The sequence below is a fragment of the Pristiophorus japonicus genome, unplaced genomic scaffold, assembly GCF_044704955.1.
Source record: "Pristiophorus japonicus isolate sPriJap1 unplaced genomic scaffold, sPriJap1.hap1 HAP1_SCAFFOLD_563, whole genome shotgun sequence".
Classification (NCBI taxonomy): Eukaryota; Metazoa; Chordata; class Chondrichthyes; family Pristiophoridae; genus Pristiophorus; species Pristiophorus japonicus.
The window spans coordinates 316,993-340,497 of record NW_027254471.1 but is presented as its reverse complement, the minus strand read 5'-3'; the positions used below and the strand labels follow the sequence as shown (position 1 = coordinate 340,497).

The following is a 23,505-nucleotide window of genomic DNA, read 5'->3' as shown; positions in this document are numbered from 1 at the left end:
AGTAGCTCTACCAGGGTATGTTGTGTATGTAGGATAATTTGTCCTGACATTACTACGGGTTCACTAATTCTGGCTGCCCAGTCGAGAGCAGCTACACATCCAGATAATCCTGCAGCTACAGGTTGTTGCTTAGTGGAGTAACATGCCACCGGTCGTTGCCTGTCCTCATGTTGGTCACCATCGCATTATAGTGGTTTTTGCTGTGGTGATTATAAATGTGGAAGGGCTTAATCCGGACCGGTAGTCCCAGGGCGGGGGCACTAATAAGGGCCTGTTTCAGCTGTTGAAACACTGCTCCTTGTTCGGAGCCCCGGTCTACCGGCTCTTGGGAGGGCTTTCCCCCTTTTACCAAATCTTGTATGGGCTGAGCCATTTCTGCATATTCCCGGGATAAAGTTCCGACAGTAATTAAACAGTCCTAATACCTGTCTGACTCCCTTTACGGTCCTTGGCTTTGGCATCGTCCTAATGGTCTCCCACCTACTCTGGGGCATCTGCCTTTTTCCTTGTGTTGCTACGTACCCTCGGTACGTGACTTGGCCCTTCCATATCTGGGCCTTTTTTGGGTTAGCTTTCAGCCTTGCCTGTTGTAGGGCCCGAAGCACCGTGGTCAATGCCAGCACGTGCTGTTTCTCTGTGGTGGACGCTATAAGAATGTCGTCCACATAGTGCAAGAGGGTACTTCCTTCCCCTAAATTTATTGACCCCAGGACCCCAGCCAGCATCCAGTGGAATATACTCGGGCTGTTATGGAATCCTTGGGGCACTCTAGTCCATGTATACTGCTTTCCTCTTAGTGAAGGCGAACTTTCCTTGTGACTCCTTGTCTAAGGGTAGGGCCCAAAATCCATTTGCTGTTTCCAATACGGTGAATATTTTATGTTCTGGACCTAGGCCATTGAAAATCGTTGTCCAGCTGGCCACGATCGGCTGCTCCCGGGGTGTAACTTTATTTAAGGCGGTATAATCTATAGTCAGCCTATATGAGGCGTCTGATTTCTTTACTGGCCATATGGAGTTGGTCGTAGCTATTGTTTGTCTCCCCACCCCTTGCCTTTCCAATTCTTTCACAATCTGGAGGACAGCTCATTTAGCGTCGGGCTTCAGTGGGTATTGCCGGTGGGCTTTATGTCCCTGGGCCTGGGATCTTCACTGGATCGGGCCCTAACAACCCACAGCCCTGTGTGTTGGACCCATAGGGCAGGGTATAACTGACATATACCTCCCCAGGTGCCCTTTCTTTTCCACTCGGGATCTATTGGACGGATCCCAGCCACCCGCTGCTGCTGATGGCCCGGGTGGTTAAATTTACACTGAGTTTGATGCTTGTCTCCCCAGACTACTCGGTTACACTGGGGGTCTATTAGTACCCCTACTTCCCTTAATGTTTCTGTTCCTAATGTGGTGCCTTCGGGATTGGGGCAGCACCAAAACTGGGTGGCTAGTATTATCCCCTGTACTTCCAATAGTACAATTTCACTTAAAGTTGCCTTTCTGTTATCCTCCCACTCCTTGTATGCTGATAGTTTCCTTGGTAAGGGGTAAGTCTAGATTAGTTATGGATATTGATGCTCCCGTGTCTATCAGCATCTCGCACTGTCTGCCCCCTAACACTGGGCTAACAAACATTCGGGTCCTCTCTTTGTGGTCCCACATCTTCACCGGGGGCCAGTAACCCCTATTGGGTGGCTGCCAACCATCGCATACTTATGATGTCCTCGTTACAAAGCGTCTCTTGCGGGGAGGATGGCCATGGAATCCGCTGAGCTTCTCTAAGGAGCGCTACCTCCTCCCCTGGTCAGGGGTGGTTCTCCTCCTGGGACTCCCCTAATCTGTCCTTGCGCCGCCCCCCCCCTTAGCCCAGCATTTCCTGGCTGTATGGCCCAGTTTGTCACAGTTCTGGCACTTTGGCCTTGATTGTCCACCCCTCCCTTGAGCCCCTTTTTTCTGCTGACACTCTCTACTAAAGTGGCCGCCTTTTCCACAATTAAAACAAGTCAAGGGGGCTGCGCGTAGTCTTCCTTCCGCAGCTGCGGCCGTGTGCTTCTATCGCGGCTACTTTCCTTTTCTGAGTAGCATCCAGCTCAGACGCCCATCTGGACAAGTCGCCACAGTTTTGCATTGTGACTAGCCCTGTTTTTAATACGTCTTGGTTTGCAGTACTCAACCCGTCTTTGTATATTTTTAGGTTTGCTTGATTATCGCTGGTGGGGTTCACTATTCCCGAATACACTTGGAAGCTCTGCATAGTCATGTGCGGATTCCCCCTTGTTTTGAGTGACCCCCATGATTATTCCCCAGTTTATGGGTATTGCTACCCGAGTTACATCTGCTTTAAACACCTGATATTCTGCCTCCGATTGTGCAGTGGTGGGGACTATTATTGCACACAACGTGCAGTCTCTATCATTGTCCCAACTGTTGCCACATTTCTTCAGTCATTTTTGCTCTTACTAATGCTTCCACATCTCGGTTGTGAAGACCGTGGCATATTCTTATTTCCCGTATTTTCTGCCAAAACTCTTCAGTACTTCGTCTCATCTGAGGCGGCACGGCGGGTATTGTGGGCGTGCCCGGGTTGCCTCCGGCAGCTGGGACAGCTGGGGTGCCGGGTACAGATTCTACCTTGATATGGGCAGCCTGTACCTTCTGGTATGGGGGAGGCCCACCTTCTCTTCCCCAATCGTCATAGTCCGGATTATATTTACGAGCCTCATCAGCCAACTCATTCCCGCTCTGGTCTCCCACTATTCTCGATTTCTTCACTTACAAGTTCCAGTGGATGATATATTGGTAGCGGTGGGGTAGGTGGCACTGTAGGTCGTCTAGTTACTGCTGCACATGTTGGACCATTCCTACTGCTTACTTCCACCTCTTCCATCTTTATTTTTGCTTTTAGTTCCTGTATTTACTTATCCTTTCTTTCCATCTCTTTATTTTGTTCCCGATAGCGGGCTAATATTACCATATGAACCTGGCCCCCATTATTTCTTGGCTGGCACTCCCACCATGTTGCCTACCTCTCTGGTGGGTCGTCTGTTTGCCATTCCTTTTTCTTCATTCCCTCAATTAGTTTCACGTTTTTATCTGCTAGCATTTTCCCTATAGATCCCTCGGGTTCCCAGTCATATTCACCGGCCATTTCTAAGAGCGTTAAGGGGCTACCTTTCCCTTAGTGGGCTACTCTTGTACCTCTATTGCGTCTCCTGACTGATGCTTGTTAGTTAGTACCGCGCCCCGGTTGACCGCGTTAGAACCTACTCATACCGCAAGTGGTCCTTATTCCTTGGTCTCCGTCCTCTCCGTGGCTCGTTCAACATATTCATTTGTTCTTTCTACATATTTCCTCCTTTCCCATAAACAGTGTAACAGCTCTAACTTGTAGGTGGTATTTAAAACGTACTCGCCCCAACAGCTGCCACATTGTTTCGGGTCAGTGAGTCTGTATCCTGCCAACTGCGCCAATTGATAGGGAGAATCGCCCTTCTCTCAACAAGCCCCGATTCAACAAACGGATACCTTGGATAAGTTTCAATGACTTTAACTCCAACACGTGAAGGGGGTGCATCTCACTTCTCAGCCCCTGAGAGAGGATCTCCAATGAGCTGTTTAAATTGCACCTTAATTATACAGGGTTTGGCACATGGGTGTCCTCATGGACAGACCTTAACAGTGATGTGATTGGTAGTACCAACGCATGATCAAATACCCATTTGTTCCCTTCTTCCAGGTGTCACTCGCCTTATATTGTGTTATGGTTATATTAGTTCCTCTTTGGATGTTCTTTATTGGTCCTTTGAGCCCGAGGTCAATGAGTGGTCATCTTCTGTATGTGTAGTTTTAAGCATAACTTTTGTTTAGCCAGCTTAGGGCCTCCATAAGAGCCAGATAACATCTTTGATATTCAATTTTGCTCTTGCACCAAGAAACACAAATCTGAATATTTTCTGAATGGTGAGAAGCTCTGAGCAAGGGGATTTGGCTGGCTGGGTACTGACATCACTAAAAGCAGGTAGATACAAAAAGTATTGAGAAAGGCTAATGGAATCTTGGCCTTTATCTCGAGGCAGCTGGAGTACAACGTGGGAGGGGGGGGTGGGGGTTAAGGTTCAGTTGTATCGTGCCTTGGCCAGACCCCATCTGGAGTACTGTATTGTCCCTTGCAACGGATATATTGGCTTAGAGGGGGTGCAAAATAGTGCTGGGGCTTGGAGGGTTACATTGAGGACGATTTTGTGTCCCGTTGGGCACAGAAGACTGAGGAGTGAACTGATCGAGGTGTTTCCAATGTTAAAAAGGTTTGATGGGGTAGATACAGAGAAAATATTTCCTTGGGGAATCGAATGAGGGGGACATGATCTCAAAATTAGAGCTCGGCCGTTTAGGAGTGAAATCAGGAAACACTTAAATAAGAACATAAGAAATAGGAGTAGGCCATACGGCCCCTCGAACCTGCTCTGCCATTCAGTAAGATCATGACTGATCTGATCATGGACTCAGCTCCACTTCCCCGTCCTCTCCCCGTAACCCCATATCCCCTTATTGTTTAAGAAACTCTTTGTTTCTGTCTTAAATTTATTCAATGTGCCAGCTTCCACAGCTCTCTGAGGCAGTGAATTCCACAGATTAACATCCCTCCGAGAAGAAATTTCTCCTCATCTGTTTTAAATGCAGGTACAGCAGGCAGTAAAGAAAGCAAGTGGCATGCTGGTCTTCATAGCAAAAGGATTTTAGTATATGAACAGGGAGGTCTTACTGCAGTTGTTCAGGGCCTTGGTGAGATCACACCTTGAGTATTGTGTGCAGTTTTGGTCTCTTAATCTGAGGAAGGACGTTCTTGCTATTGAGGGAGTGCAGCGAAGGTTCACCAGACTGATTCCTGGGATGGCAGGACTGACATGAGGAAAGACTGGATCGACTGGGCTTGTACTCACTGGAATTTAGAAGAATGAGGGGGAATCTCATAGAAACGTATAAAATTCTGATGGGACTGGGCAGGTTAGATGCAAGAAGAATGTTCCTGATGTTGGAAGTCCAGAGCCGGGGACACAGTCTTAAGGATAAGGGGTAAGCCATTTAGGACTGAATTAAGGAGAAACCTTTTCACCCAGAGAGTTGTTAACCTGTGGAATTCTCCAACACAAAGTTGTTGAGTCCAGTTCATTGGATATATCCAAAAGGGAGTTAGATGTGGCTAAAGGGATCAGGAGGTATGGAGAGAAGGCTGGGGTGGAATGATCAGCCATGATCTTATTAATGGTGGTGCAGGCTCGAAGGGTCGAATGGCCTACTCTTGCACCTATTTTCTATGTTAAATGGCCGGCCCCTTATTCTAAGACCATGCCCTCTAATTCTAGTCTTCCCCATCAGTGGAAACATCCTCTCTGCATCCATCTTGTCAAGCCCCCTCATAATCTTCTACGTTTCGATAAGATCACCTGAATTCCAATGAGTAGGGGCCCAGCCTACTCAACATTTCCTCTTAAGTCAATCCCCTCATCACCGGAATCAACCTAGTGAACCTTCTCTGAACTGCCTCCAAAGCAAATATATCCTTTCATAAATATGGAAACCAAAATTGCACGCAGTATTCCAGGTGTGGCCTCACCAATACCTTATATAGCTGTGTAGCAAGACTTCCCTGCTTGTATACTCTATCCCCTTTGCAATAAAGGCCAAGATACCATTGGCCTTCCTGATCACATGCTGTACCTGCATACTATCCTTTTGTGTTTCATGCACAAGTACCCCCAGGTCCCGCTGTACTGCGGCACTTTGCAATCTTTTTCCATTTAAATAATAACTTGTTCTTTGATTTTTTTTCTGCCAAAGTGCATGACCTCACACTTTCCAACATTATACTCCATCTGCCAAATTTTTGCCCACTCACTTAGCATGTCTATGGCCTTTTGCAGATATTTTGTGTCCTCCTCACACATTGCTTTTCCTCCCATCTTTGTAACGTCAGCAAACTTGGCTACGTTACACTCAGTCCCTTCCTCCAAGTCGTTAATATAGATTGTAAATAGTTGGGGTCCCAGCACTGATCCCTGTGGCACCCCACTAGTTACCGGTTGCCAATGAGAGAATGAACCATTTATCCCGACTCTCTGTTCTCTGTTAGTTAACCAATCCTCTATCCATGCTAATATATTACCCCCAACCCCGTGAACTTTTATCTTGTGCAGTAACCTTTTATGTGGCACTTTGTCAAATGCCTTCTGAAAGTCCAAATACACCACATCCACTGGTTCCCCCTTTATCCACCCTGTATGTTACATCCTCAAAGAACTCCAGCAGATTTGTCAAACATGACTTCCCCTTCATAAATCCATGCTGACTCTGCCTGACCGAATTTTGCTTTTCCAAATGTCCTGCTACTGCTTCTTTAATAATGCTCCAACATTTTCCCAACCACAGATGTTAGGCTAACTGGTCTGTAGTTTCCTGCTTTTTGTCTGCCTCCTTTTTTAAATAGGGGCATTACATTTGCAGTTATAATCTGCACATGAAGGGTAGTAAATCTCGAATTCTCTCCCTAAAAGACAGGATGTTGGGGGACAGTTGGGGCTTTCAAAACTGAGGTCAATAGATTTTTGTTAGGCAAGGGTTTCCAGGGATATGGAGCAACATTGGGTAAATGGAGTTGAAGTACAGATCAGTCATGATCTAATTGAATGGCAGGGTAGACTCGGGGCTGAATGATCGCCTCCTGTTCCTATGCTGCAGAAATACTGGTGAAGGTTTTCTTTAATTCAGCTCCCTTAGACCAGTCACTATTGTCTCTGGAGCCAGGTCCTGGAATCAGTCGGTGTTCTTGTGTGTTTACCCCCTGCAGTCCTCCTCTGTTCCCTCCTCTCCGTCTACTCACAGTATGAGGGGGAAGGGGAATTAAAACCTCTGTTTGCTGGATTGCTGTTATGTTGTCCCACTTGTAGCACCTGTAATTCACGTGTTGGGTAACTGTTGAGGGGAGGGCTTCTGTCCTACAATGCCTTATTATCCTGAGCATCGCTTCCCAGAAATTGGAGCAGCTCAACCAGTATCCAGACTTCAACAACTACTTGATCTTTGTCCTGACCAGACTGAAATCTGAAGGTGCTGTTTAATAGGTTATCTATTCCATTAACAAACGTTGCACATTTCCACGGGTCTCTGCCTGACAGGGCGGGTTGGGCACTGCCTGGTGGGGGGCAGGGGGTCGGGCACTGCCTGGTGGGGGGGCAGGGGGTCGGGCACTGCCTGGTGGGGGGCAGGGGGTCGGGCACTGCCTGGTGGGGGGGGGTTCGGGCACTGCCTGGTGGGGGGGCAGGGGGTCGGGCACTGCCTGGTGGGGGGCAGGGGGTCGGGCACTGCCTGGTGGGGGGGGGTTCGGGCACTGCCTGGTGGGGGGCAGGGGTTCGGGCACTGCCTGGTGGGGGGGGAGGAGGTCGGGCACTGCCTGGTGGGGGGGCAGGGGGTCGGGCACTGCCTGGTGGGGGTGGAGGGGGTCGGGCACTGCCTGGTGGGGGGCAGGGGGTCGGGCACTGCCTGGTGGGGGGCAGGGGGTCAGGCACTGCCTGGTGGGGGGCAGGGGGTCGGGCACTGCCTGGTGGGGGGCAGGGGGTCGGGCACTGCCTGGTGGGGGGCAGGGGGTCGGGCACTGCCCAGTAGAGCGGGGATCGGGCGGGGCGGGGGTGGGTCGTTTTAAGGTGCAGTGTTGCTCACTCCCTGTATTGCAGCCTGTCTGTGTTTAATGCTGCGATGCTCTATTTGGGGAAGTTCCAGTGTGTTACCTTCCATTGTATCTCTCCCTCCAGATGAACCAACGCGCTCCCTCAGCGGGCTCATTCTCAAGAACAATGTGAAGGCCCACTACCAGAGTTTCCCGCAGGGGGTTGCTGACTTCATCAAACAGGAGTGTTTAAATAACATCGGAGATGCCTCTCCACTCATCAGAGCAACCATAGGTACTTAATTAACCATTGCCAGGCATTGGTCTGCTCAGTAACTGCAGGGTGGACACTCCGATAGCTGGGCATCTGTATTAATTCACTGGTTGAATTGCATGCTCCCGAAACCACTTAACCTGCATTGCTGAATGAGAAAATCCTCGATGTAGTGAAACATTTAATGATCTGCTCTCTGGTGTTCTCGCTGTTACCTTTCTGTAAGCAGAACCATCAGTGAATCTGCACCACTGTGTTTAAATCCATCTGCACAAAGGGCATCATGTGTGGTTTGTGTACGTCTGGCTCTGCCTCTCGTTCAGTCTGGATCCTGCTATTCAAATTGCGATGTGATAATCTGTAGCACGTAAAACACCTTGTATAGTAATCTTTGTTATGTGGGTTTTTTCTAGGTGTTGTGTTAGCAGGGATGGAGGGATGTTCTGTTTCCACCTTGTCCGACTACCTCATAAAATGAATTTGTAATTTAGTCTCGAGACCTGGCCATGAGACACTCCAGACGGTGTCTTTAAGCTTTATACAACACAGGTCACACATTGCTGGTCTGGGAGACGCCAGCAGTATCGCTAGCCTGGGCCAAATCTATCTGGCATTCGGCAGGCTGTGTAATCACAGCTGCTCCAAATATTTTAAACCTTAAAGGTCCCAGGTGTTTATAACCACTGGCACAACTGCCCATTGCATGGTTGCACAGACCCCGCCACTTCAAAGAAGTTTTATTAAGTGGTGCTCACTCATCATAAAGTCTCTCAACCCCAATCACCGTGCAGAGCGCGCAAATGGCCTTTACATGGACATACCTGCTGTTAGCGGTAGGGACAGTACAGAGTTAATAACTTCTCCATGTAAGGAGAAACTACATGAACTTTTATCTTATTGATAACTCTTAAGAAGTTGCATTCCTACCTAATGGGCAAGCAATGTTTTAGCATTTATTAATGAGATGAGTTCCTAACTCAGTAGTGAACATAATGGAGGTAATGGTCAGTACAGTCCTTATTCCTGTAATCTTATCTCACACCACTTTCCCCTTGTGGTTGATTATTGATCCACTGTGTGAATCTACTGACCACAAGTCTGTTTTTAATTCTAAATTTTACTCTGGATTTAAATTTGTTCTAATCGAATGTGACACCTCCTGGTACCTACATCACTGGGCACATCCTCAGTTAGGTGGTGAGCAGCCTGATTCAAGTGCTGGTAGGGTCAGTTGAGTAGCTGTTTCAAAGATCAGTGAACTATGGGTCTATCCGTGCAGGTTTTTGTAACAACATTACACTTGCCCAGTCTCTAAACTCTTAGTCTCTTTAGTTAGACATCTTAGTTTGTGTGCATGTGCACACTTGGTGCTTTAACCTCTGTCTTGAGATATTTCAAATGGGTTTGCTTTGGTTATGTCATAAGCCTCAAGTGATTTGCTGTATGTAACTTTGCCCATTGCAGGGAGCCCAAGTACATTCCTTTTAACTCCGTTAATTTTATCTGGGCTCTCCTCATGCCGGACCCAGTCATGGTGCTGTGATAAGGTGTTGGCAAAGGAGCACGCTGTGGTCGACAACCTCTGGAAGTGATGGAGAAACAGTAATGTGATGCTGATGATCTACATATTCATACTGTCTGATCTAGAGCCTGACGCACTGGCAGTCAGTGTGTGTTGTCCATGGGGGTGGGGTGGTTATGGGTGCACTGTCCCCAGTGGGGGGGAGGGGGGTTGCGATGCGATGCCTCGTAGGGGGTGGGTGTGTTGTCCCGGGGGGGGGGCGGACGGATGTGTTGTCTGGGGCGCTGCCATTGTGGCCCTGGCCAGATGCATTGACCTGTTGGATTTGCAGCTGTCTGACCCTGTGGTCTGGTTTGTGCAGGTATTTTGATCACTACCATTGCCTCAAAGGGAGAGCTGCAGGCTTGGCCAGAGCTCCTACCACAACTCTGTAACCTGCTCAACTCTGAAGATTACAATACCTGTGAGGGAGCCTTTGGAGCTTTGCAGAAGATCTGTGAAGATTCCTCGGAGATGCTGGACAGTGATGCTCTGAATAGACCCCTCAACGTCATGATTCCCAAGTTCCTGCAGTTCTTCAAACACTGTAGTCCTAAGATCAGGTGAGAAATTGTTAAATCCTATTGCTCAACGATGTACAAGGGGGAATATGTGCTGGAACTGCAGGGGTAATCATTCACCTGTACGTCACTCTCTGTCTCTCACAGGTCTCATGCAATCGCTTGTGTGAATCAATTCATCATCGGCAGGGCCCAGGCACTGATGGACAATGTGGATACCTTCATCGAGGTATGGTGTTTGAGTATTTGGGCAGTGGCTTAATGGTCACTGTTGTTATTACTCCCCCGATGACTCAGTCTGTAAAAGCTTGTGTCCCAGGTCGGCCATCTGTACTCGAGGCCCCAGGTTCCATTCCCGGCCCAATGCAGCAGTGGGAGCTGCTGTACTGGAGAGGAAAGTCAGCCAGGGATCCTACTCCGAGTCGCTGTCCAGAAACTCCTGCTGGAAAGTGTGCTTGATCAGAGTTGGCCCCAGCTATGCTCAACAATGCTCACTGACTTGGGCGTGAAGAATGTGGCCTTTTGGGGGGGGGTGGGGGGGGGGTGCGGAGATGAACAGCCCGTTGCTGTTGAGGTTTATTTGCTGGTCTCCATCTGCCTAAAACTCGAGGAGCTGAGCGGCCTGTTGCTCTCAGGTGTTGGGTGCGAGCTGCCCCAGTACACCCTGCTTTTAGTGAACAGATTTCCCTCTGATCCCACGCTGTGCTTCCCTAGTGTAAGATGATGTAAGCACTTGGTGACGGCAGGCTGGGAGAATTGTGCAATGTTCAGGATGTAGCAAGAGTTTACTGATCTCCAGGGCCTTTAGTCCAGACATTCTGCTAATGAAAGGTGATTGATTTTATTGATTGTGTCGCAATTCCGTTTTTTTAATTGGGTATTCGGAGAAGGTGCATTTACATCACAGCTGTCTCTGCTGGCTGGTTAGAAAGCTTTCAGACCTCAGTCTGATGGAAAGCATCTGTAATATTACTAGTTACTGTAAAAATACACTTGCCTTGCCTTCCCTTTGCTCTGTTCTGTTTTTCATTTAACTTTGTTTCATTCTATTTCTCTCGGGCTCTGCCTGCTGTTTGGAGATGGTGCCCACACTGGGAGAGCTGCCTGTACCTGGAAACTGGCCTTCTGTGCACACGTGTAGAGGTCAAGGGCTGACCTTTGACATGACTTAGAAACATAGAAAATAGGTGCAGGAGTAGGCCATTCGGCCCTTCTAGCCTGCACCGCCATTCAATGAGTTCATGGCTGAACTTCACGATACAGATGTAAAAGGCAGCATTAAAATGAATCCATTCCTCAGCTAGCCAGTAGTGCTGGTCATTAGCAGTGAAGGCATACAGCAGTCTCAGCATTGCTCACATTGGAAGTCCCGCTTGTTTCCTGCAGCACCTATTTGCCCTGGCGACAGATGAGGATTCAGAGGTGAGGAAGAATGTGTGCCGTGCGCTAGTGATGCTGCTGGAGGTTCGGATAGATCGGCTTATCCCCCACATGCACAGTATAATCCAGGTAAGTGTGCGTGTGGTGTGATGCAGTATGTATCCACACTGTCCAGATATACATCGGTACGCGTCCGTACACCGTACCATCCAGGTACGCGTCCGTACACCGTACCATCCAGGTACGCGTCCGTACACCGTACCATCCAGGTATGTCTGTAATGGTCTCTGATTTTACACTCCCGTTTGGCAGCTGGGGCTCTATTTAGTTGTTGACCTTGTTGTTTTGATGATTTATTGGACTGCAATAATGGGAAAAGCAATCCATGTAAAATGACTTATTTTCTCAGTTCAAAGTGGTGCAGAAGGAAAGAGTACATTCGTGTGTCACAGCTAATAAATGACAGGTGTAGTCACTGTCCTTATGCAAACATAACACCACAGCAGTGAGATGACTGACTGTCCAACCTGTTTTTGATGGTTTTATTGGAGGGAGGAATATTGCCCAGGACAACAGAAGGTCCTGGGTTTGAAACATTGCCACCTTCAACATGCACTGCACCGGTGGAACAATTAGACGGACTTGGTTAAATGTCTCATCGGAAAGATGGCCCCTCCGACAGTGCACCGCCCCTCCGACAGTGCACCGCCCCTCCGACAGTGCACCGCCCCTCCGACAGTGCACCACCCCTCCCCGGGTCTAATCTTCAGCCAGCACACCGTCTAGCCTGTAGCCACCTGGGACGGGGAGTGGAGGTGATCAGTGCCCGTGGACTTGTACTTTCAGTTATTGACTGGTGGTGAGCACTATTGAGTAAAGACTGACGTGACTGACGTGACTGAGGGAACTGTAGATCTGTGTCTGCGTTGTCCTGTGTGATGGTCTGTCAGGCACACTCAGCTTGATTTGCTGCTCTTTCTCCTCCCACCCCCAGTACATGCTGCAGAGGACGCAGGACGCTGATGAAAACGTGGCGTTGGAAGCCTGCGAGTTCTGGCTGACGCTGGCCGAACAACCGATCTGCAAGGAGGTGCTATCGGGACACCTAATACAGTAAGCACCAGTAGTCCCGCGGGGGTGAGGGATGTAGGAATTGCCTGACAGTCATTGGGTTCCCCTTCTACTTTCCCGGTAGTCACATGATCTAACGATAATGAAGACCAATCGCAGCATTCGATCTCCATCAATGATTGTACAACAGAGCCAGGCACGAGGCACGGAACCCCCCCCCCCCAGTGGTGGAGAGCTCTGGGAACCAAAGGCCCCCTTCCTCCCGAGTACGCTGCACTCATCACATGTGGTGGCTGAAAGCAGTCAGATACTAACTGTTTCTATCGTCTCCCTACGGAGCCTGTTCCATAGATTTGACCACTCCCTCGCTGAGAATATTTCTGCAGATGCACGTTGAATGTGCCCACTTTGTGCACAGGCTGTGTCGTGCCGTGTCTTCTGGTCAAACAGCTGTTAGGTTGCAATGTCCTGGGGCGTGTCGGTGCACTTTCCTTGAGTTGGCAAATTACTGACTGACTTGTCAGTAATGTTAGATACCCCATCTGGTGTTCTTCATTCTGTTACTAAACAAGATCTGATGTTTTTGTCTTTTAGATTGATTCCTATTTTAGTGAACGGGATGAAATACTCTGAGATTGACATCATCCTTTTAAAGGTGAGAACTGTTAACTCTTGTAATGCTTTCTGTGAATTGGGTGGGGGCTGGGGATCGGGCGGTGGGATACTTGGTTCACTTCCAGTTCTGGGAACTGGGTCTAAATCCAGCCGCAGATCTTGTAAGGAATGACTGTGGGGCCCATTTGTTGCAGCTCTTGGTGTACCTTGACCCACAGCACAAAATTGACCATCCTGCTCCGAGCGCAAAGGTTGACTGGTGTGGACAATGGGGAAATGTCAGGGTAGTGCAAGGGCCTTTCCCCTCTCGCATGTACCACACTTGTAGAATGAACTCTGGTCTCCTCTGACTTTTATTTGTGGATCTGTCTCATACTCACTGTCTTGCGTATGTGCACAGGGTGACGTAGAAGAGGATGAAGCAGTCCCGGATAGTGAGCAGGACATCAAGCCCCGCTTTCACAAGTCGCGCACGGTTACGCTACAGCACGAGGAGGAAGCCACTGAGGAAGACGAGGACTTTGATGATGATGATGATGACACCCTCTCTGACTGGAACCTGAGTATGTTTGTGTCGAGTGACTGGTTTCTCAGGCCTGGTCCAATTAGCCACTAGGGGAGGTGTCAAGCCTCCTGCCTCCGAGACAAGTTTGGATCCAATTTACCACTTTGTCCTGGATCCCATGGGCTTTTTCTTTTGTGACCAGTCTGCCAAAATCCATATATACTACATCACTCTCATTGACCCTCCTGGTTACTACCTTCTCAAAATTCAATCCAGTTAGTCAGCCTCCTCTGTTCCAAAGAAAACAGACCCAGCATAAGAACATAAGAAATAGGAGCAGGAGTAGGCCATACGGCCCTTTGAGCCTGCTCCACCATTTAATACGATCATAGCTGATCCGATCATGGACTTGGGTCAACTTCCCTGCCAGCTCCCCATAACCCCTTATTCCCTTATCGCTTAAGAAACTGTCTTATTTCTATCTTAAATGTATTCAATGTCCCAGCTTCCACAACAAATTCCACAGATCCACAACCCTCAGGAAAGAAATTTCTCCTCATCTCATTTAAATGGGCAGCCCCTTATTCAAAGATTATTCCCTCTAGTTCTAGTCTCCCCCCATCAGTGGAAACATCCTCTCTGCATCCACCTTGTCAAGCCCCCTCATAATCTTAAACATTGTGATAAGATCACCTCATTCTTCTGAATTCTGTATCTCCAGAATCAACCTAGAGAACCTTCTCTGAACTGCCTCCAAAGCAAGTATATCCTTTCATAAATATGGAAACCAAAACTGTACACAGTATTCCAGGTGTGGCCTCACCAATACCCTGTACAACTGTAGCAAGACTTCCCTGCTTTTATACTCTATCCCCTTTGCAATAAAGGCCAAGATACCATTGATCTTCCTGATCACTTGCTGTACCTGCATACTATCCTTTTGTGTTTCATGCACAAGTAACCCCCAGGTCCCACTGTACTGCAGCACTTTGCAATCTTTTTCCATTTAAATAATAACTTGCTCTTTAATTTTTTTTTTTCTGTCAAAGTGCATGACCTCACACTTTCCAACATTATACTCCATCTGCCAAATTTTTGCCCACACACTTCGCCTGTCTATGTCCTTTTGCAGATTTTTTGTGTCCTCCTCACTCATTGCTTTTCCTCCCATCTTTGTATCGTCGGCAAACTTTGCATCTCCAATCTTTCCTCATAGCCAAAATTCTCCAGTCCAGGCAACATTCTTGTAAATCTCCTCTGCACCCTTTCCACTGCAAGCACATCTTTCCAGTAACGTGGTGACCAGAACTGCACACAGTACTCCAGCCTATTTTAGTGTCATCTGCAAACTTCTTAATCATACCCCCAACATTCAAGTCCAAGTCTTTGATATATACCACAAAAAGCAAGGGACCCAGCACTCTGCCCTGCGGAATCCCACTGGATACAGCCTTCCAGTCACAAAAACATCCATCAACCATGACCCTTTGCTTCCTGCTGAGAATGATGCGAGTAGCACGTGTAGCGAGTTGGTCTTACCGCAGGTGAAGGGTCCACAGCCAGATAGGGAATGGAAGACCAGCAGGAAGAGCAGTGCAAGGAAGGTAGTGCAGGGGTCCCCTGCGGTCATCCCCCTGCAAAAGAGATACACCGTTTTGAGTACTGTTGAGGGGGATGGCTCATCAGGGGAGGGCAGCAGCAGCCAAGTTCATGGCACCGTGGCTGGCTCTGCTGCACAGGAGGGCAGGAAAAAGAGTGGGAGAGCGATAGTGATAGGGGATTCAATGGTAAGGGGAATAGATAGGCGTTTCTGCGGCCACAACCGAGACTCCAGGATGGTATGTTGCCTCCCTGGTGCAAGGGTCAAGGATGTCTCGGAGCGGGTGCAGGACATTCTGAAAAGGGAGGGTGAACAGCCAGTTGTCGTGGTGCACATTGGTACCAACGATATAGGTTAACAAAAGGGATGAGGTCCTACGAGACTAATTTAAGGAGCTAAATTAAAACGTAGGACCTCAAAAATAGTAATCTCGGGATTGCTACCAGTGCCACGAGCTAGTCAGAGTAGGAATCGCAGAATAGCTCCGATGAATATGTGGCTTGAGCAGTGGTGCAGCAGGGAGGGATTCAAATTCCTGGGACATTGGAACCGGTTCTGGGGGAGGTGGGACCAATTCAAACTGGATGGTCTGCACCTGGGCAGGACCAGAACCAATGTCCTAGGGGGAGTGTTTGCTAGTGCTGTTGGGGAGGAGTTAAACTAATATGGCAGGGGGATGGGAACCAATGCAGGGAGACAGAGGGAAACAAAATGGAGACAAAAGCAAAAGACCAGAAAGGAGATGAGTAAAAGTGGAGGGCAGAGAAACCCAAGGCAAAAAACAAAAAGGACCACTGTACAGCAAAATTTTAAAGGGTCAAAGTGTAATAAAAAGGCAAGCATGAAAGTTCGGTGCCTCAATGCAAGTAGTATTCGGAACCCAGGAGAGGGCTCTGAGCTAGTTAGAGTAGGTGAGAGCTCAGATGAACAGGACCCCAAGAAAGAATGCAAAAGGCAGGAGGCAACAGAGCAGAGTAGCACTGGGGTAAATGTAAACCACAAGGTGATAGGAAGGGACAATATGTATGAATATAGAGGGGCTGCAGGAGGGGTCAAAACTAAAAACTAGTATTAAAACACTCTACCTAAACGCACGCAGCATTCGAAATAAAGTAAATGAGTTGACGGCACAAATCATTACAAATGGGCATGATTTGGTGGCCATTACAGAAACATGGTTGAAAGGTGGCCAAGACTGGGAATTAAACATACAGGGGTATCTGACAATTCGGAAAGATAGACAAGAAGGGAAAGGAAGTGGGGTAGCTCTGTTAATAAAGGAAGATATCAGGGCAGTTGTGAGAGACGATATTGGCTCTAATGAACAAAATGTTGAATCATTGCAGGTGGAGATTAGAGATAGTAAGGGGAAAAAGTCACTGGTGGGCGTAATTTATAGGCCCCCAAATAATAACTTCACGGTGGGGCGGACAATAATCAAGGGAATAATGGAGGCATGTGAAAAAGGAACGGCAGTAATCATGGGGGATTTTAACCTTCATATCGATTGGTCAAATCAAATCGCACGGGATAGCCTTGAGGAGGAATTCATAGAATGCATACGGGATTGTTTCTTAAAACAGTATGTTACAGAACCTACAAGGGAGCAAGCTATCTTAGATCTGGTCCTGTGTAATGAGACACGAATAATAAACGATGATCTAGTAAAAGATCCTCTCGGAATGAGTGATCACAGTATGGTTGAATTTGTAATACAGATTGAGGGTGAGGAAGTAGTGTCTCAAACGAGCGTACTATGCTTAAACAAAGGGGACTACAGTGGGATGAGGGCAGAGTTGGCTAAAGTAGACTGGAAACACAGACTAAATGGTGGCACAATTGAGGAAAGTGGAGGACTTTTAAGGAGCTCTTTCATAGTGCTCAACAAAAATATATTCCAGTGGGAAAAGAAGGGCGGTAAGAGAAGGGATAACCAGCCGTGGATAACCAAGGAAATAAAGGAGTATCAAATTAAAAACCAATGCGTATAAGGTGGCCAAGGTTAGTGGGAAACTAGCAGATTGGGAAAATTTTAAACGACAGCAAAGAATGACTAAGAAAGCAATAAAGAAAGGAAAGATAGATTACGAAAGTAAACTTGCGCAAAACAACAGATAGTAAAAGCTTTTACCGATTATATAAAACGGAAAAGAGTGACTAAAGTAAATGTTGGTCCCTTAGAAGATGAGAAGGGGGATTTAATAATGGGATATGTGGAAATGGCTGAGACCTTAAACAATTATTTTGCTTTGGTCTTCACAGTGGAAGACACAAAAACCATGCCAAAAATTGCTGGTCACGGGAATGTGGGAAGGGAGGACCTTGAGATAATCACTATCACTAGGGGGGTAGTGCTGGACAGGCTAATGGGACTCGAGGTAGACAAGTCCCCTGGTCCTGATGAAATGCATCCCAGGGTATTAAAAGAGATGGCGGAAGTTATTGCAGATGCATTCGTTATAATCTACCAAAATTCTCTGGACTCTGGGGAGGTACCAGCAGATTGGAAAGCAGCTAATGTAACGCCTCTGTTTTAAAAAAAAAAAAAGGGGGCAGACAAAAGGCAGGTAACTATAGGCCGGTTAGTTTAACATCTGTAGTGGGGAAAATGCTTGAAGCTATCATTAAGGAAGAAATAGCGGGACATCTAGATAGGAATAGTGCAATCAAGCAGACGCAACATGGATTCATGAAGGGGGGGGGATTCATTTTTAACTAATTTGCTGGAATTCTTTGAGGATATAACGAGCATGGTGGATAGAGGTGTACTGATGGATGCGGTGTATTTAGATTTCCAAAAGGCATTCGATAATTCACAAAAGGTTACTGCAGAAGATAAAGGTACGCAGAGTCAGAGGAAATGTATTAGCATGGATAGAGAATTGGCTGGCTCACAGAAAGCAGAGAGTCGAGATAAATGGGTCCTTTTCGGGTTGGAAATCGGTGGTTAGTGGTGTGCCACAGGGATCGGTGCTGGGACCACAACTATTTACAATATACATAGATGACCTGGAAGAGGGGACAGAGTGTAGTGTAACAAAATTTGCAGATGACACAAAAATTAGTGGGAAAGCAGGCTGTATCGAGGACACAGAGGCTGCAAAGAGATTTAGATAGGTTAAGCAAATGGGCTAAGGTTTGGCAGATGGAATACAATGTCGGAAAATGTGAGTTCATCCACCTTGGGAGAAAAAAAACAGTAAAAGGGAATATTATTTGAATGGGGAGAAATTACAACATGCTGTGGTGCAGAGGGACCTGGGGGTCCTTGTGCATGAATCCCAAAAAGTTAGTTTGCAGGTGCAGCAGGTAATCAGGAAGGCGAATGGAATGTTGGCCTTCATTGCGAGAGGGATGGAGTACAAAAGCAGGGAGGTCCTGCTGCAACTGTACAGGGTATTGGTGAGGCTGCACCTGGAGTACTGCGTGCAGTTTTGGTCACCTTACTTAAGGAAGGATATACTAGCTTTGGAGGGGGTACAGAAACAATTCACTAGGCTGATTCCGAAGATGAGGGGGTTACCTTATGATGATAGATTGAGTAGACTGGGTCTTTACTTGTTGGAGTTCAGAAGGATGAGGGGTGATCTTATAGAAACATTTAAAATAATAAAAGGGATAGACAAGATAGAGGCAGAGAGGTTGTTTCCACTGGTCGGGGAGACGAGAACTAGGGGGCACAGCCTCAAAATACGGGGGAGCCAATTTAAAACCGAGTTGAGAAGGAATTTCTTCTCCCAGAGGGTTGTGAATCTGTGGAATTCTCTGCCCAAGGAAGCAGTTGAGGCTAACTCATTGAATGTATTCAAATCACAGATAGATAGATTTTTAACCAATAAGGGAATTAAGGGTTACAGGGAGCGGGCGGGTAAGTGGAGCTGAGTCCATGGCCAGATCAGCCATGATCTTGTTGAATGGTGGAGCAGGCTTGAGGGGCTAGATGGCCTACTCCTGTTCCTAGTTCTTGTGTTCTTATGCCTCTGAGCCAATTTTGGATCTAACTTGCCACTTTGCCCTGGATCCCATGTGGGACCTTACCAAAAGCTTTGCTAAAATCCATATATACTACATCGTACACTTTGCCCTCATCGACCCTCCTGGTTACCTCCTCGAAAAATTCAATCAAGATAGTCAGTCACGACCTTCCCAACAAATCCATGCTGACTGTCCTTGATCCGTGTCTTTCCAAATTAAGATTTATCCTGTCCCTCAGGACTTTTTCCAATAATTTTCCCACCACTGAGGTTCGGCTGACTGGCCTGTAATTACTCAGTCTATCCCTTTCTCCCTTTTTAAACAAAGGTACAACATTAGCAGTCCTTCAATCCTCTGTCACCGCACCTGTAGCCAGAGAGGATTGGAAAATGATGCAGAGCCTCCGCTATTTCCTCTCTTGCTTCTCAACAGCCTGAGATACATTTCATCCGGGTCTGGGGATTTATCCACTTTCAAAGCTGCTAAGCCCCTTAATCATCATCATAGGCAGTTCCTCGAAATTGAGGAAGACTTGCTTCCACTCTAAAAGTGAGTTCTCAGGTGACTGTACAGTCCAATATGGTATTTACAGTCTCTGCCACGGTGCCACAGGGTTTTTAATCACCTCTACACTTCTCGAGTTTCTGCAGTATTGAGTTCTCGGTCTCTGTCACAAGCCTCTCTTTTATTCTTTATCCTACCCTATATGCCCCTTGACATCAGGGGGCTCCAAATTTGTTAGCCCCACCATTTTTTTTTTAAGGGAACGTACTTGCTCTGAACCCTCAGGATCTCCTCCTTGAATGCTCCCACTGCTCTGACACTGATTTACCTTCAAGTAGCTCTTTCCAGTCCACTGGCCAAATCCATCTCGGCTCAGCAAAATTGGCTTTACCCCAATTGAGAACTTTTTTTCCTGGTCCACCTTTGTCTATCTCCGTAACTACCCTAAATCTTACTGAATTATGATCACTAGCACCAAAATGCTCTCCCACTGATGCCCCTTTCACCTGCTCCTTTTCGTTTCCCAAAACCAAGTCTAGAACCCGATCATTAAGTTCATCAGAAGTCATGTCTTTCGGAGCAAGGACAAACGGGGAGAAAGTACCCAACAGGGAGACTACAGAAAGAACCATAGTTTTGTACAGTTTCCAAGCTGCATACAAGTCTTTTCACGTTAGCACCTGAGCTCATCATAGGCAGTCCCTCAGAATCGAGGAAGACTTGCTTCCACTCTAAGAATGAGTCCTTAGGTGGCTGAACAGTCCAATACGAGAACCGCAGTCCCTGCCACAGGTGGGACAGATAGCCGTTGAGGGTAAGGGGGGGTGGGACTGGTTTGCCGCACATTCTTTCCGCTGCCTGCACTTGTCTTCTGCATGCAGTCAGCAGTGAGACTCGAGGTGCTCAGCATCCTCCCAGATACACTTCCTCCACTTAGGGCGGCTTTTGGCCAGGGACTCCCAGGTGTCGGTGGGGATGTTGCACTTTATCAGGGAGGCTTTGAGGGTGTCCTTGAAACGTTTCCTCTGCCCACCTGGGGCTAGCTTGCCGTGAAGGAGTTCCGAGTAGAGAGCTTGCTTTGGGAGTCTCGTGTCAGGCATGCGGACAATGTGGCCTGCCCAACGGAGCTAATCAAGTGTGGTCAGTGCTTCAATACTGGGGATGTTAGCCTGGACGAGGACACTGATGTTGGTGCATCTGTCCTCCCAGGGGATTTGTAGGATCTTGCGGAGGCATCGGTGGTATTTCTCCAGTGACTTGAGGTGTCTACGTGGTCCATATCTCTGAGCCATACAGGAGGGGCGGGTATTACTACAGCCCTAAAGACCATGAGCTCGGTGGTAGATTTGAGGGCCTGGTCTTCGAACACTCTTTTCCTCAGGCGGCCGAAGGCTGCACTGGTGCACTGGAGGCGATGTTGAATCTCGTTGTCAATGTCTGCTTTTGTTGATGAGAGGCTCCCGAGGTATGGGAAATGGTCCACGTTGTCCAGGGCTGTGCCGTGGATCTTGTTGACCGGGGGGGCAGTGCTGTGCGGCGAGGACAGGCTGGTGGAGGACCTTTGTCTTACTGATGTTTAGCGTCGGGCCCATGTTTTCGTACGCCTCAGTAAATACGCCGACTATGTCCTGGAGTTCAGCCTCTGTGCGCAGATGCAGGCGTCGTCCACATACTGTAGCTCGAGTGGAATTAAACTACAGAATCAGTTCAAGCACCTGAGGTACAGGGAGTGAGGAAGGTGAGATTATGGACTGGGGAACCCCATGGGGCAGCTGGAATTGCTTGTTTGGGTTTTGTGGCTGCATTGTTTGAGGCTTTGTGCGCGGGGCGGGGGTGTACTGGGTCAATGCTGGTCTTGATGCTGCTCTCTGTTCCCGGTAGGGCGGGGCGGGGTGTACTGGGTCAATGCTGGTCTTGATGCCGCTCTCTGTTCCCGGTAGGGCGGGGCGGGGGTGTACTGGGTCAATGCTGGTCTTGATGCTGCTCTCTGTTCCCGGTAGGGCGGGGCGGGGTGTACGGGGTCAATGCTGGTCTTGATGCTGCTCTCTGTTCCCGGTAGGGCGGGGCGGGGTGTACGGGGTCAATGCTGGTCTTGATGCTGCTCTCTGTTCCCGGTAGGGCGGGGCGGGGTGTACTGGGTCAATGCTGGTCTTGATGCTGCTCTCTGTTCCCGGTAGGGCGGGGCGGGGTGTACCGGGTCAATGCTGGTCTTGATGCTGCTCTCTGTTCCCGGTAGGGAAGTGCTCAGCTGCTGCTCTGGATGTCTTGGCCAACGTTTTCCGGGATGACCTGCTGCCTCACCTACTGCCGCTGCTGAAGGGGCTGCTGTTCCATCCTGATTGGGTTGTTAAAGAGTCCGGGATCCTGGTTCTGGGAGCAATTGCAGAAGGTAAGGAGCAGCAGTGCTTGGGAATGTGAGCTATAGTGTGGGTGTGGGCGGCTCTGGAATTAAAGCCTCTAAAGGCCTGACGTGTGTTTGTGCCTGCGTCTGCAGAGCTAGTTACAACTTGCCCCTACCTTGCCTTACACCTTCGCTTGCTGCCAATGTCAGGCCCAGAATCAATGTCGTTTATAAATGGTCTTTTCCAAAGGTCCAAATATGTGCAGGAGTCGGCTGTCTGCAGGGTGTGCCTCAGTGCAGGAGCCCGGGTTAATCAGGCACACACCAAGTTTAGTTCTGAATCTGCGCACTGTGCACTCCGTGAATGATCTTCACCTCTCCCCATAACCATTTCAGCCCACTCTTCGAGAAGTGTTGCTAGTAATGGCACCCCACTCACCCTGTCCCCATTGCTTTGTTTCTGCCATAGGTTGTATGCAAGGGATGGTCCCGTACCTCCCAGAGTTGATCCCACACCTCATCCAGTGTCTGCCGGATAAGAAGGCGCTGGTACGCTCCATCGCCTGCTGGACACTCAGTCGCTACGCTCACTGGGTAGTCAGTCAGCCGCCAGACCAGTACCTGAAACCACTGATGACTGAACTACTGAAGCGAATCCTGGATGGAAACAAGCGTGTGCAAGAGGCGGCATGCAGGTGAGGTGGGCCTGCAGGGTGCCTCCATTCCCACAGTGGAGCAGCTCTCTCGTCACATACAGCTTGCATCTGTAGAGCTGTTCTCAGCAGCTGCCTGGCGAGGTGGGGGAAAGCCTTAATGCTGCTGGAACAAGTGACCCCCCCCCCCACACAGTCTGACAAAGTAGACCATCCCCTGTGCTCGTGAAGGGAAAGCAGCAAGTGGTCCTGCCACTGGTTGCTGTCCAGTGACTTCTGCTGTGTGTGGGCGATGCCATGCTGTCACATACCCCCCCTGCCACAGTGACCGTGAAGCCACTTGGGTACCGCAGGTACTGGAGAACGAGACCTGTGAGCCAGAAGGAACTTTCACTCTTGTGGGTGAGACAAATCAGCCCGATGGGTGAACTTCACATCAGCTTCTGTGTGGTCATGCCATTGAGCAGTGTTGTTTGGGTGAACAGGTCATGGTTACTGTGTGTAGGTCAGCGGGGGGAGGGGGGGAGATGAGGGTAAATCTTACATTTTCAGCCTCTGTACTGTTTGAGACTCTGGAAGTGATGAACAAGTATCAATACAGAGAATGATGATGGTGAGAGTATTCATACTGTCTGATGTCTGAGATGGTGCATTGTCCAGCTTATCCTCGTGGGCCCCTCCCTGCTGCTGTTGGAACTGAAGGGAGGGGTTTGTTACAATTTCGCTCTGGTTTTAGTTGCAAAGCAACATTGATGTTTGGTGTTTGGAGCAGCTGTAAATTGCTGCCTGGTATGTGACTCTAGCCACCTTTGGTCTGCACACCCTGACTCTAACGCCATTGTTCTCCCCGC

The 23,505-nt window shown here is 48.4% G+C and overlaps 1 protein-coding gene across 3 annotated transcripts in view; it reads left to right on the top strand.

The window, feature by feature from the left end:
- The window catches only part of LOC139254640 (transportin-2), a 48,791-nt gene that overhangs the window by 10,591 nt on the left and 14,695 nt on the right, over positions 1–23,505 (top strand). For all 3 annotated transcript variants that reach the window (XM_070873760.1, XM_070873757.1, XM_070873758.1), the window contains exons 3-12: positions 7,023–7,098; positions 7,800–7,949; positions 9,812–10,052; positions 10,158–10,239; positions 11,397–11,519; positions 12,385–12,503; positions 13,056–13,116; positions 13,477–13,639; positions 21,897–22,049; positions 22,471–22,696. In XM_070873760.1, the coding sequence (XP_070729861.1) occupies positions 7,023–7,098; positions 7,800–7,949; positions 9,812–10,052; positions 10,158–10,239; positions 11,397–11,519; positions 12,385–12,503; positions 13,056–13,116; positions 13,477–13,639; positions 21,897–22,049; positions 22,471–22,696 (1,394 nt within the window). The remainder of the gene's footprint in view (positions 1–7,022; positions 7,099–7,799; positions 7,950–9,811; positions 10,053–10,157; positions 10,240–11,396; positions 11,520–12,384; positions 12,504–13,055; positions 13,117–13,476; positions 13,640–21,896; positions 22,050–22,470; positions 22,697–23,505) is intronic.